This window comes from Nestor notabilis, unplaced genomic scaffold (assembly GCF_000696875.1).
Source record: "Nestor notabilis isolate BGI_N333 unplaced genomic scaffold, ASM69687v1 Scaffold30869, whole genome shotgun sequence".
In the NCBI taxonomy this organism is placed as follows: Eukaryota; Metazoa; Chordata; class Aves; order Psittaciformes; family Psittacidae; genus Nestor; species Nestor notabilis.
The window spans coordinates 187-15,304 of NW_009945565.1; the positions used below are offsets into that span (position 1 = coordinate 187).

The following is a 15,118-nucleotide window of genomic DNA, read 5'->3' on the forward strand; positions in this document are numbered from 1 at the left end:
TAGGACCCAAGGCGATCACGGCAATATCGTGAACGTTTTAGAAGGAAACAAAATGATTTTACTGTTGTTTTTGAATTTGGGTCGCTTGTGTCTATTTGGGAATAGAGCTGTGCTTAGGGAGGGTGCCAGAGGGAAAGAAGATTGCTTCAAGCCAGTCCAAGCGTACAGAAGGGCTGGGCAGTAACCCCAAACTAACAACGTAAGGCTTTATTTGAGGTATGTACAACCAGGTATTAATTGGGATAATCAGACATCAGTGATGTGCACTCACTATGTTAGCTTACAGGATCAAAAATGCACCTACTGCAGAGATCACAATATTGATTTGTTGCTTTCAGCCAAATTCCTTATTAGTAGTTAAAATACTTTTTGTAGTGGTAGGAAAGCAAAAAGCACATCAGGCAGCACTGGCAAAGGTAAATTCCTAGGTAAAAATAGCAGAGATTTTGGGAATGTTTGTAAGGTTTTGTAACTTCAGCTGCTGTGGAAATAGTTGTCTTCACACAGTCAGTGCCACAGGACACCTCAGTCAGAGATTTGAATGTTTTGTGAAAAGAAGAGTCTTTATTTTATAATAATAATGAGATAGCAACTGGTTAAGAAAAGAAAATAAGAAAGCCAGTGCCTTTTCCACTCTCCATGTTAAAGGACTGCAAAAATACACTGCGTATAATACTTTGTTTATTAAATTGGTGCCGATAAAGTGATAGACTCGTTGCACAGATGGGCCTGGTGCAGTCTTCTCCACCTCATTATGGCAGTACCGCATGTTCTGATCTCTGCTATTTTGATGTTGTCTCCTTTTTTTCCCTCTAAGCAAGGCCTTTGCCAGTCTGCAGCTTTTTGCGCTGCATGTGAATAAACTCTGATGAGGAGGAGTTGAGTAAATAATGATTTGAATGATGAGGTAAAAAGCTAGTACTCTAATCTGTCTGGTATTCTGATACCTCTAGGATCAGATATAAGACCAGGCGTTATCGTAGCATGTTTCTTCTTTGGCCACACTTCTTGCCCCACCCTGTAGTAGAAATGTTCTCAGTTTATTATTAACAAATGTGATTTACCTGTGATGCAAATACATTAGTTTGGCGTGAACTTTATGCCTGGGGGAAGATTTTTGGGGATAACTCACTATTTCCGCCTGGACTCTAGCCAAAACCAATTCTGCTAGTTGGAACAAAAAGGTGTTACCATGTAAGTATATTGTACTTTGGAACCACATGCTTTTCTCCAGCTGCAGCTGTCCAGTGCAAGGTGCCACGGGTATCAGCAGCATGGTCCCTCATTTAAATGACATGAAGAAGAACAAGGCTTCTGTCACTACATTTGTCTGTGCAATATCCTACATGCTGTTGGTACTTGTCATTGAAATTTCTTAATTGTCTATGGAGCTTGAAAATGGTTGAATGTCACTGTATTGACTTTTAGGAAGCAACAAGTAGCAATGGCAGGAGATGGCCAGAGCAGGTTTAGGCATGGCTTTAGAGAGTGTACATTTTATCTGAACATGTGCAGAAAGGTTTGAGCTGAAGGCCAGGGCAGATGGTTGATCAGGTGATGCAGGGGAGGCTGAAGTTATGTGCTGCACAAGGTCAACAAGAATATCACAACTGTGAAGTCATTTTCCTTTTTCCCTCATTATGTTTGCAGTATATTTTACTGAACTTGTTGTTCAAGCTCTTGACAGGAGGATTTCACTGTTCAGCTCTTACCAGGCACACTCATTTTTTAATCAGTTATTTAGCAATGGATGGTAGGCTTTGAGGGAACCAAAATAGAAAAACACAACTAATAAAATCAAATGCCTGATAGTGCGGTAAAGCAAGGGAGGTTTCTTGCACTCCATTTAAAGAATTGATTCCTTTCCTATAAAGAGTATCTATTGGGAGTGATGTCTACCTGACAGTGAACGCCATCTACATCGTGCAGATCCTTGGGTGGTCAGCATGTGTGTGCCTGAATGATGGAGCAGGATTTTCCATTTGGTTTAGAAATAGTAGCTCCAAAGCTCTTATCTCTGTAGTTATAGAACTGTAACTCAAAATACCACTTACCTCATGTGAATGTTTAATTTCGGAATGAATTGCTCATCCAGGAATCAAATAAGGTATGTTCACATACGGTTGGAAGATTGAAGGACAAATTCTGGACCAGTCTGCTGCTTTTCCTGTTAGAATTTGAATGGACTTGCAGAGTTGGTGACTGAGAAGTATGGTCACATCCTATCTCACCAAATCTGGTTTTACATTCCTTTTGCACAGTGCAACAATGTGCAGGTCTGTTAACCTGCATCTCTACTTGACTTATTAGGGGCCAGCATGTCAAGCCAGTAACCACACTGCTTTATCACCAGTGCTTTTTTACGAAGTGAAAGTGTTTGTCTGATAGATTCTCATGCTTGCTATAAAGAGAAAACCAGTACACAAAAATCAATGACTTAATTATCAGAAGAACAGGTCATCAGGCATAGCAGACTTCAGGCCAACGTAGGGTTATTGGTGTTGTCTTGTCAGTTCAATATGTTACATAAGGCAGATCTTTTTTCAGTGTCAGTTTTCATTTGATTTCTGCAGACTTTAAACACAGTTACTTCTGATCTGTTCTGGCTTTGTCCTAAACAGCTCATCAAGATTGGAAACAATATGAAGCAGATGGGGTAACTGCTGAGTAGTAAGATGTAGTTCTCGAGCTCCTGCAGTCTTCTGAAGAGCAGTATCTGTACATCTTGCTACTCAGCTGTTACTGATACATAAACCTCCAGTTCCGTCTGTCCATCCACTCCTGAAAGATCAGTGTTCTGAATCCAGGTGCTGTTCCAAGGATGGTCACACCATCCCCTTCATGCTGTGTCTTCCACTGAAAGTAACAAGGCAGTTACAAACTAATGTGTTTTACAGGTTCCTAATATGTTTCAGCCTTTTGTCTACACAATCATAAAGCTTCTTGGGGGTGGAAAGTAAACCCGTGTAACGTTTGGAACCTGCATACATGCTATTCAGCATTTGTAAGAGAGATTGAAAGAACTCTTAGGTTGCATGGGAGGCAGAGAAAAAAAAAGATAATTTAAAAAAAATCACATTTTGAGTGTGGGGATTTAGGGTGATACAAATTTCTGGCAGCTGCAGCTGTCAGCTGTGACTACTAGTGATTGGTGTTCCTTATTGTAACTAGGGTCCAGCCACCTCCTTTTGAAGGGCTACTCATTTGTGGTTTGACAGATTCTTAAGAAGACAGTGTCTTAAGAATTTGAAATGTATTAATGCATCTAATATGAGAATCTTCTGCTTAGAATGGGCAATTGCCAGGACTCCTCCATGGCTGTGGTCTGCACGTGTCTGCTTCTTTTTCCATCTTCCCTCTTTTCCCCTTGCCAACATGGCATGGCTTCCTTAGTGCTAGAATAGATCATTCCTGTTGGCCTTCTGTTCATCACCTCTGTGTGTTTTGCTCCTAGCTGCAGGTAACCTTTGTTAGATGGCTTCTGTTTGTGGCCTAGGAGTATTTTTAGCTCTAGGCTTTGCTTGTTTCAGACTGTGGCACACTGATCCATTGTTAGAGTATGGCTTTCATCTCCTCTGTGGGAGGGACCAGTTATAACTGATAGTTGCTTCTTTGCCTTTTCAAACATCACTCCTCTCCTTGTATCTTTTTTCCTTCTGGCAAACACTTCCCTCTTTTGGAGCTCAAGCCAGCATAGCTCTGCAAAGCTCTCTCCAAGCTTCTAACAAGGTAAGCAATGGAGAATCAAATCAGGATTTTAAGTGTTCCTTTATGCAGCACCCTGTGGATGAAATCATGGCAGGCTTACTGTCAATTGCAGATATTTTGGTGTGGACGGTTATTTTCTTACTGCATTTAACTTCTGTTAAATCCATGTTGTTGAATAATCCTTTGTGTTTCATAGCAAACCTCCTAAAAGTGCAGGTATTAAGATTAACTAAACAGTTCAAGCCCCTGCATACTGAATTTTTATGTCAAAATGAAGCCAGTGAAGTTCTGAGGAACTCAATCTTCAGTAATTGACTTGAGTTACATCTAAGATGTGCATAAATTAGATTACTGAAGAAAGTTGTTTGATGAGAAACAACATTCTAACGCTTTGTGCTGCTATTTTGCCTTTATAATTGATATGTTGAACTGGTTTCTGGATCTCCTTTTATCCACTAGGTCTTTCTGCCCTTGCAGTTCCCTCTGTGATTTCTTTCATGTGTCCTTATATGAACCCATTGACTGTCCTGAACTGACTTGCATGTAAAGATAAATATGTCAATGAGCTTGATAAAACAAACTGCACCATTCTAAACTAAACTGTAGTGTTTGTAAACGGAATTCTACACGGATGACTTGTCAAGGAATCAGACCACTATTGGCAAAGCGTAGATCAAAGATAAAACTGACCTTTTGTAGGCAAAATGTGAACTTTGTTGGAGTTACTTGCCTCTGGACTTCCACAAGCGGGCTTTTCCTACATAGTAATCACATTCCGTAAGAAGAGGAAAAGATAAGACGGCTGCAATAGAAATGCTTGTAGAAGCTGTGCAGACTGTGAGGAAACAAGAACTGCTCCGAAACTGTTTTGTTTAAATGTCCTGTTACTTAAAGCTGGCTCTTGTAATGTAAAAAGCATTCTTCAGGTGTACTTTGCTCATGTTCAGATTTTAGAGAGAGGGTAAAGAAATGCCACTCACAAATTACTGCCTGCATTAAGCACATAGTCTGGGTTTAGTGCTGAGATAAGGGAATGTTTATGAGGTTCAATAGACTCCACAGTGAAAAGTGGGATGGTTCTCTCAATGGTAAATGGTCTGATGATTTCCTGAGGCTTGTTGTATGTTGGTACTATGATATCCTTCAGAGCAGGGGAAAAGATGCACATCACAAATTCCACTTACCTCTTCCCATCCTTTGATAATTCCTTTGATAATTCTGCAGAAGCCAATGATAATACAACACATCCCCATGGTAAAAGCCTCTTGGGGAAGAAAGAGCCAAATTAATCATGCCTTACAAGACCTTGTCAGACTGCTACCAACAGTCAGTCTGTCTTGTCAGGGGCTTTGATCTGAAGCCTGTGTGTCGCCTTTAAATAGGTGCCAGAATCCACTAGTTTAAATGTAGCATTTGAAATGGAGCTAACCTACAGCCCAGTTTTGCTTAGAAGTCTGCAAGAGGTCTCTTTCTAGGAGGCTGGGTTTAGTATTGCATGTCCTTACTTGAGTGTTTTACATGGATGGATGCATTAGGCTGGGTCTACAGAGGATCAAATGCAAGCAGGAGTGAGTGTGACTTGAAAACATACAGCAGGTAGGACATTTGGTTGCTGGGTTTACTTCAAGAGCTTTCATGTAAATAACAATGATTTTATATCTTGGGTGATTTTTTCTTTTTTGCTGAAGTGGAGTATCTCCATCTGGAGGGATTGAATATGCTCATCTCAAAATAATTGTGTGGTTAGGACTCCATCCTTGGCAGTAGGGAACTCTGAAACTGCTGATGCACACGATGGGAATTTGGGGCTACAGCTCATTGTCCTGGTTCAGGATTTGGGGTAGGGAACTGGTTTCCCTTGTGTAGTAGTGTGGTAGGTGATACTTGGATTAAAATACAAGCAGAGCAGCGTGTGCGAGACGTTCTCCATCAGGGACTTGTCAGACTGGGATCTGCAGAGGAGAGAGCCAGGGAAAAGGCTGCAGCAATCACTTTCAGCCTGTTGGTTCTTTCTAAAAGGGCTGTAGATGTTTGTCTAATGAACAGAAGTCTATGAAAAGCAATTATAAACGTGCTGTTCTTGTTTCCTTTTTATTGTTCTTTTAGAAGTTGGTTTTAGGCTGCTAGGTCTCAGCCTGAAAACTCCTTACCTGGACATTAAGTGTCCTGCTTTGGATTTAGGGAGTAGGAGAGGAACATTATTGCTCAGTACTGATAAGGATGACAGTTCTGGGTCTGTCCAGAAGTGAACCTACACACCTGAAGAAACTCTACAGATGAATTTGGGGCATCTGGGAGTTTGTGAGGTGTTGAGGTCCACTTACTTTGATAAAGGCAAAGAAACTTGTTTAAGTTCTCCTGTGAACCTGGCCCTAGGTGGTTGAGTATAAGGTTGGAAGCTCAATGGCTTAGTTAACTATATGTTAGCATTGTCTTGTAGAAGTAAGTAACACTGAGGCTGCCTCACTGGCATGTTCCTTACTAACTTCATTTTTCATTGCTTAAGCTCTCCAGGGGCCTTGTAGTCATGTGATGTGTTTTTCTTGGCTTCAGTTGCTAAACTGCCTTATCAGAAATTATAAACAAGTTGTTTCCATGTAAGCAATTAGTTTTGCAGTAGTGACCATCATGTGGGCCATGTCCCGTTTGCTTTTTGGGAATGTCAGTGTTATTTAAAAGGTTTTGAAAACCTGAGACTGCAGCCACCCTTGTTGTGTAGAATAATCCATTGTATATACGTTGATGCATGTATTAAAAACCAGTTTTCTGGTGGAACAGTATAAATGTACTTCCCATAGTTGCCAACAACTACACCTTTACTGAATATGGTTTATTTAAAACCCACAGAAACATCTTCTGTAGTGTGCAGGAATCTTCAGTGTGAGGAGGAGCTGTCCAGGGCTTCAATGCTCCTGAGGAGTTGCTGTTGTGTAATAGTGGAGGGAAAACCAACCAAACAAAAAGTCAACACACAGCCGTATCTGGTGGTTTCTGGGTTAGAACATGCAGTGTCTCCCAAGCTGAGTGTGGCCAGTATAGGAAAGGAGAGACGTTTACACAGGGAACATATTGCTGTGCTGTGCTTAATGCTAATACGAATTTTGCTGCGTTTTGAAGAATAATGCTCACATATTTTCAGGATTGTGATTAGTCATTTACAAACGTAGAAATTATACATATTTGGCAAAAGGTCAGGTCCATTCTTAAAAAGAAACCCTTTAGAGTTGATAATTTCCCAGTATTTGGTGACGGTGAGTTCTGCTTCATCCTTCAGCATGAACTTCCACAGTGCAGACAATCAGAGAGACTTTTCTCTTATTTGTATTCCCCACTGATTACAGGAGAGCCATGGATAAAAGTGAGTTGGTACAGAAAGCCAAACTGGCTGAACAGGCTGAGCGTTACGATGACATGGCTGCTGCTATGAAGGCTGTCACTGAGCAAGGACATGAACTGTCCAATGAAGAAAGGAATCTACTCTCAGTTGCCTACAAGAACGTGGTTGGTGCCCGTCGCTCATCCTGGCGTGTCATTTCCAGCATTGAACAGAAAACAGAGAGGAACGAGAAGAAACAGCAGATGGGAAGAGAATATCGTGAGAAAATTGAGGCTGAATTGCAGGATATCTGCAATGATGTTCTGGTAATAATCCAACAGCAAAAATAACAGTAGTTGGTACTGCAGCATTCTTCAGAGAGGCTTAAGGAATCTTACTAGTGCTGGAGATACTGCAGCACCTTAGCAAGGGAATTACTTTGCATAGCCTGAAGCTTGGGTACGATTCTAGCTTCTATGTCATCTAGTTTGTTTCTTAGGGAATTTGTTATAACAGAACGTTTGTTTTAGTTTAATAGAAAAAAAGCAAACTAGAAGTGTTGAAGGCCCCTGGATGCTGGCTAGGGATCACCAGGAAAAGAAATTTGAGATCTGGGGTGCTGGCATGAGTCCTGCCTACCATTTCAATTCTTAAAAGCTGACATCCTGAGGCTTGTTCAGTACTCTTTGGGATGGAGAAGGTGTGTACTTCTTCCCCAGACTGGTTTTGCTATTTCTTTCGCTTAGACAACAGGGATTCTTTTCACTGCTGTTCAGTTTGCTAAACATCAGTCAGGAGCAGTTGCTGTCAGTACTGTCGGTCTCCATATTTCTGAATGCACATGTGCTGACCATGCCACAGTTCAGCTTTTCAGCTGGACTTGCAAGTAAATTGGGTTTTTTGTGGATAATTTTACTGCTCTGTATAGAATTCACATTTGTGGCAGCAAAAGTGACCTGACCTGTGGTAGTGTCAAGCCGCTGCCTTTCATTAGCTTGGTTGTGGACATGGGTTTGCATCAGTATGCTTCAATGAAGATATTTGCAGTCTTAAGGCATTAGGTTCTGCAGGAGCAAATTGTGGATAGCCTCAACATAGCAAGTTTTCTGCTTTCCAGGGATTAGGTTACCAGTAATTCTTCTTTTGTTCTGAGTTTAGACAACAGTAGGCAAAGTGATTAGCGCATGAGTATGTATCAGTCATTGTTAAAACGTAACAGTTTGTGCTTACCATTGTAACAAAGGCTGTTTCAGACATTATTTTTATGACTTGGGAAAGAAAAAAAAAGTGATGTTTCCTTTCTCAGGAACTCCTGGATAAGTACCTTATTGTCAATGCCACGCAGCCAGAAAGCAAGGTCTTCTATTTGAAAATGAAAGGCGATTACTACAGATACCTCTCAGAGGTGGCATCTGGGGACAATAAGCAAAGTAAGTAGAGCTGAAATATCTCATTCTGCTGGGGGCCAAGCAGAATAAAGTATAAAAAATACTTGTATTGTTTTCCCCATAACATGAAGGATTTATTTCTTTTTGCTGCTGCTCTGTAGTGTTGAAGACATGTGCAATGAAAGTCACTTTTAGAGAAAGACTTCACTGCAATTAATAGACATTCATCAAACCTGTCAAGTTCTGTTCGCAGCCCCTAACCTCAGTGACTGATTCTCAAGTGTATTTGTCAGTGTAAAATTCCTGGAGAATGTGGGGTTTTTTTCTCATGGAAAGCACTTTCTCTCATCTCTTGTTTAAACTATGAATTTAGCTCTCAACTTTTCACTGTTTGCAAGCTTACGCATGCAAATACAGGATACTGGGTTACTGGGTCCAAAGCCAATTAATCTTGAAGTGGTGAAGTAATGCTGAACTCTGCCTGAATTCCTGGTGTCTCTTGTAGTTTGTCTTGCAAACTCAGTTTGAATGCCCTTCTAGAGCCTGTTGTTACCCATTGGTAAGGATTGTTACCCAGGAAGGGACTGTTGTCTTTCCTCTGAAACGCCAAACTGAAATATAAAGTTCATAACCCAGGTGTTAAATGTTTCCTCCAGTTTAAATAGGTAGTTCAGATGCCTCTTCCCTCATGATTTTATCTGGATTTATTATTCAGAAATAATACTTCCTCAGCTAGACTTAAAGCAAGTGTTTAATCACAGTATACTTTGATTTGGATAGAACTTCTGTGCATTCAGGTTGGTTGGAATTCATTTTGAATAAGTTCCATTTTAAGTATCTATTAAAAGATTGAACTATTTCTGCCTTAATAGTTCAGCCAGTGGTAGGCTCTTACATCTAAAAGCACTGAAAGATGCTTCATATATGTGTATCTGTGCATATGAAATTGTATGAATTTTTGGTGGCACAGTAGTCTGGACCAAGACTCTAATAGCGTCCATCATGAAGTCCATGATGTATTGTTCATTAATATGATTGTGATTACTTCTTGCAGCAACAGTAGCAAACTCTCAGCAAGCTTACCAGGAGGCATTTGAAATTAGCAAGAAAGAGATGCAGCCAACACACCCCATTCGACTTGGTTTGGCTCTAAATTTCTCTGTCTTCTACTATGAGATCCTAAATTCTCCTGAAAAGGCCTGTAATCTGGCAAAGACGGTAAGCAGACTCTTCGTATTGCCTATTTTTTTGAAGACTAAGGAGATAATTACATGGTTACAGTAGCCCTTTTATAGGTTATTACGCTTTTTCATACCAAATTCCTTAAAAATGCTGGAATTTTTATTGTCATGCATGTTTTCAGGTAAGTTAGTTACACCAGCTTAGCTTCAAGTAAAGCTGATTGGCTAGCGCAATCGATCCAGTGAAAGGGAAGACAAAATGCCTCTTAAGTCTGTAATTCTCTTAAGATGTGCTTGTATCACATTTCAACACACTTGGATTCATTTAGCGCTTCTAAAGTGAAATATTTAAGTTTGAACACTTAGCAAAGACATGAAAAGCCATCTTTGTGACTACAGTTGTAGCCCTAAAAGTCCATGTGTATCTGCGCCTCTGTCTCCAGAGACCAAAAAGACTGTGTGATGGGTTGTGCCAAATAAATAACTAGTCATTCTTTTTTTTGGCCTTCTCCCTAAAATAGGATTAGAGCCTTCTAAATGGAGCTTTTTGCAGCTGTGAGAATTATCTGGTAGTAACTTGAATAATACAGCATTAGGTGAATCTTTATGTTCTTAATATGTGCTTGGATAATACCATGTAACAAGGAGTGATGTTTTGCCATGTAAAATGCTGCTGCTGTTCCTGCTTTTTTAGTTAATGTGCTTACATTGGTTTGAAACCTGATTGAAGAAATAACACTTACTCATGGCTCTTGGCTCTCAGGCCTGCAGCGTGGCCTTTCACGTGTAGCAGATCAATGGGAGGAATGGCTTTATTAATCTCTAGTGGAACATACCTGATTTCCTGTGCTGTTTTGAAAAGAAATCCAAAACCTTCCATCCCACCATCAAAACCCCCTTGTCTTCCCTTTTCTTGCCTGCTTACTCATGTACAGTATATGTCAACCTAATGGTACCTTTGTCTTTTACTGCCAATTTAAACCGGCGAGACCTTCTTTTTTAACGAAAGTATTGCTTTGAAATGTTGTTCTTAAAGCTGACTTCAAACTGCATGAATCATTCTTCAGTGTGGCAGAGAGTGCACTTGCCTCTTCAGTACTTCGTGTTGGCATGGTAGTAAAAGTTGTTCTGGGCTTTAGCCTGGACCCTGAAGACTTCTGTTTTCCCACTGGGTTGTCTAGTGATCTGACGCTCACTTTGGTTTACATTTTTTTCTGTTGGTGGAAAAGAAATATACTGGGAGGTTTTGTCAGAGAATTTGAATAGTGATGTGGCAAATGTGTAAGCTGTGTGTAAGCAGAAGCAAATCCCAGAGCAGAGTGTGAAAGAGCTGTGTTGCGTATTTGTAGGCGTTTGATGAAGCAATAGCAGAGCTGGACACGCTGAATGAAGAGTCTTACAAAGACAGCACGCTGATCATGCAGCTGCTTAGGGACAACCTCACTGTAAGTATCTTGGGGCAAACCACTCCATTGTGCACTGTAACTTCCTTAGGCTGCTGGACTCTAAGTGTGACTCAACATCAGACAACTTACATAGTTCTGTGCCATTAAAAGCCTTTTCTGAGGCATTAACTGCTTGTGTTAACTGCACTGCTTTTTGTAACCAGACCTGTTAACTTGCTTGTCTAAACCAGAAATCACTTGTTAACCACTGTAACAAACTCAGATTTTTATTATTTTTGTTTTGTACCACAAAGTGGGTTTGTCTCTTCTCAACAGCCAGCTTTACGTTGAGCTTGCAAACTTCTGCTGCCTTTTTGTTTGTTATCCTCTATTCATTTCTAGTTCATTATTCTTTAGCTTTAACTGTTGAGTTCTGTATTGCTCTTAGCTGAGAAAATTGCAGAGTTACTGCTAATCGTGCTCTTTTCCCTTTCCTGACAGATGTAATTAACTGCATGCTTTGAGAATGAACATGTCTTTGTATTTTCTTGCAGCTATGGACATCGGAAAACCAGGGAGATGAAGGGGATGCTGGGGAGGGAGAGAACTAATGGCTGTCACGCTTCACTATATGTTCAATGTCACCCTGTATCCTACACATATATCCCTTTGTGCGACAAGCAAAAAGAATAGTACATCGACTTTCACAACCTCAACGTAGCAAAAACTGTCTGTGGGGTAAAACCAGTTGGTTGGTGTTTTGTGTACTTCAAGCGGAGGTCGGTTATTACAATGGCATTCCGAACTTTCCTATTAGGAACATTTCCAGTTATGATTACCGTGTTTATATTTTTAACTGAACACTGTGATTATGGGGTTTGTGATTGCAATTGACTTTACAAAACTCCTATTGGTAGAAAAGTAGACATCAATTATGGAAACTCCGGCGAGCTTAAATTTGGCACCAAAATAGTCGAAGTACAATTCTGTTGTAAAGTTGTACAGAAAGTTATAGAGATTCTATTGTGACACTGGGGCATGGAAGGAAAACAATCCAGTATATGGCATTCCAGTTAGTAACACTGCTATGGGTTAGTTTAACAGGCACACTCTGTAGACACTTGTAACCAAGTCTGAGGCACCGCTTCCAGTCAAAAGCTCACTTTGTCCATCCTGTCTTTCTGGGGATGGGGTTTGTTTTGGGGAGGAGGGTAACAGGGGAGTTAGCAGCTTGATTTCCAAACTCTTTACACTGGCAGATAACTGGGATTTGACTTCTAAAAGTGCTTTCATGCTCATACAACATGCATGACTCAGCCCCTTCCCACAGCAATAACGTACCTAATTACAGCTTAGATAGTCTTCAGTAGTGAGAATTCTTGGTTCACTACCATGGACTTGCAATAGGAGAAGATTCAATTTTTTGAATGGCCTTATTAGTTTGGATGATACCATGAAGTGATCTGCCACTTTTGCATTAATTTACTCTTAGGTGAATCAAAATCTCCATGGTATTCCCATTTTGAATTTATCCTGAGAACTTCTGAAGTAATCCACTGAGCACCTTTCAGTTCCCTTTATAGCAATTTTTCTCCCACTGGACTGTTCATCCTCAACCCTCTCACGTGTTAAAACTCCATTAAAGCAGTTTTGGACTCCCACATATGCGTCATCCTTTCTTTGATTATGGGTGATGTCAGGATGGTGGGTGAGACCTGCTCAAGGACAGGTTTCTTTCTTGGATGTTAGAGAGCTGCCAGGACTGTTGCAGTCTTCAGCTCTCGTCTGCTATTTTTTGGTAGTACCAGGATCTGGCTCAAATATTCAGGATCTCCCATTTATCATACTGGAATGCAGACCTACACATTTGTGACGCTTGTAACTTGTAATTGAGCTCCAAACCTCCTCACCTAGTTACGTTTCAAACATGTCCCATTACAGAAAACCTAATAAGAGTTGCGTGAATAATGCAGTGGAAAAGATGAGGGATAGTCACCCATCAGTCTCGCGGTATCATCCCCCTCCCTTCACATTCCACTTAGGTATAGGCTCCATCTGTTTGTCTATCCATCCGTCTGCTGAAGAGAATTTCATGCACTGATTTTAAAACTCCCCTCTACTAGCTGAACAAATTGTGCAGTTAATACTTGGCGCTTGATAAATGCAGTAGTGAATGTGGAACCGAGCCTGTCTGTATATCTGGTAGCTCTTTTCGCTTTGTTTTTACTGACCAGTATTCTGCCTAAAGTTTGCTTCTGTGACGGTTATATTGCCTAGCACACACGTGGTTGTGAGAATAGTATAGCAAAAAGAAATACCTGGTTATTGATGTACTAGATTTGTGTATGTCTTTTAAACAGTTCTAGTTTCACCTTACACGAAATAATCAGGAAAAGTGTAAAAGAATTCAAAAGTGAATAATAAAAATTTTATCAGTTGTTTGTGTCTGTTTTCTTTGCTGAACTGGTGGCAAAAACCCCGTGGTAGGAAAATCACCACTTAAAAGCTCAGTGCTTGGATCGTGTGAGCTGATTTGTGGTTTCCAAATGCTTAATTACTCAGTCCTTTGTGGAGAGACTTCCCCACACACAGTGTTAGGCCAGAATCTAACTGGCTGCTGACTGAGCACTCATCTGTCCTGTGCCATGGCTTGACATGGTCATCCCTCTCATCGTATCTAATTACTGCTGCTTTGTCATTGTCTTCTCCCTGTATGGATGTACCTACTCTTAAATGATTTTATAGTGTTTGCTAATTCCCAGTCTGACTTGTGCTGATGACATTGTCAGCTCTGAGAAGAAAAATCTCAAGTCCCGCTAAGCTGCTCCTGTTCATGGGGCCTCCATGAACATCTCCCATCTTTATGTCTCTTTTGGGGGAAATTGCCAGTCTAGGAGACTGATCAGCAGTTGGGGATCTTTGCTCATCCTCAACTCTGCAAAGCTGAGATAGTTGTATTTCTGAAGTAATTCTGTCTTCCTGGGAAAGGGCACTCCAGTGCCAGTGGGAGCCCAGCTATGCTCCACAGGTTTAACTGATGCAATTGCTGCTGCTGCGGCTCCTCATTCCTGGCACCGATGCTCGTCTGACCTCTGGGTGAGGCAGCTCGGTGTAGGAAACCACCAGAAGGCTTTTCGGAAGGAAAGGCTGCTCCTCATGGTGCTGCTGCTGACCCTTCACAGAGTACAGGGGGAGGTCGAGCTAAGCAACCACACTGGGATCAAACAAACAAACACGTGTTTGGATGCATGGTGTGTGCTGCCTGGAGCAGGCTGGTGTGTTTCCTGAGCAGCGTGCCAGGACTCCATGGTGGCAGATGAATTGCCTTTTTTCATGGTATCCAGCAGCCCCTTTCAGCTGAAGTCAACATGAGACACCCATCCTGCTGCACTCACTTCCTCACTTCAAAGTGAAGAAGCAGAGGGTGTGTGGCCGAGGAACAAGCCTGGCTGAAACATGGAGGTGCTGGTGACACGGGCCCAGCACAGCCCTATAAACAGAGTTGTGCTGGGGGAGCTGCTGGTGGCACTGCCCTGCCTGCCATGGGCCTCGTCATCTCAGCAAGCTGTTTAATGACAAATCACCACGTTTTTACGTGTGCAGCACAGCTGGGGTGTGATCTCAGTGGATGAAGGCGACCATGCAACACTCATGTCATCCAGACATAAAGTGATGGCAGAGGGTGGGTTCCAGATCCTGTGGGTCCCCGAAAGATGTGGAGGGGGCTTCATAGAATCACAGAATCAACTAGGTTGGAAAAGACCTTTAAGACCATAAAGTCCAGCTATTACCCCAGGACTGCCAAGACCTGTGGAGTTTGGGAATGCATAAAGCCCAGTGATGATGGCTTTATACCGAGCTGCTGGTATCTTGCCGGTTCCTGCTGGATTTCTTAACTTCAGAGAATTGCCCCCCAGAACCTGCAGGTGATTTCCCCAACGCGGGTGGGTGGGACACGCACCCGCAACTGCGGTCAGTGTTCAGGGGCAAAACGCAGCACCAGCGCCCTTCCGTGTGTGCGGAACGACACGAGAAGCGCAGGCGGCCCCAGCGGCCATTTGCAGAACGAGGAGCCGGGGCCGGGGGGCTACGTCGGGGACACCGCAACCCGAACCGAACGGACCCAGCCCCCGGGGCGCC

General features: G+C 41.8%; 1 protein-coding gene across 1 annotated transcript; it reads left to right on the plus strand.

The window, feature by feature from the left end:
• Positions 1–7,052: 7,052 nt before the first annotated feature.
• YWHAB (tyrosine 3-monooxygenase/tryptophan 5-monooxygenase activation protein, beta) lies at positions 7,053–13,413 on the plus strand. The gene is made up of 5 exons (XM_010022929.1): positions 7,053–7,350; positions 8,331–8,454; positions 9,467–9,630; positions 10,943–11,038; positions 11,533–13,413. Exons 1-5 carry the CDS (start codon positions 7,057–7,059, stop codon positions 11,587–11,589), a joined length of 735 nt encoding a protein of 244 aa, XP_010021231.1. The 5' UTR covers positions 7,053–7,056; the 3' UTR covers positions 11,590–13,413.
• Positions 13,414–15,118: the final 1,705 nt, after the last annotated feature.

Bases quoted from the DNA above. Each gene is read 5' to 3' on its own strand.
- YWHAB (XM_010022929.1), top strand. From the start codon at position 7,057: ATGGATAAAAGTGAGTTGGTACAGAAAGCCAAACTGGCTGAACAGGCT. The intron at 9,631-10,942 runs GTAAGCAGACTC...GCGTATTTGTAG, and splicing joins CCTGTAATCTGGCAAAGACG to GCGTTTGATGAAGCAATAGC. The intron at 11,039-11,532 runs GTAAGTATCTTG...ATTTTCTTGCAG, and splicing joins TGCTTAGGGACAACCTCACT to CTATGGACATCGGAAAACCA.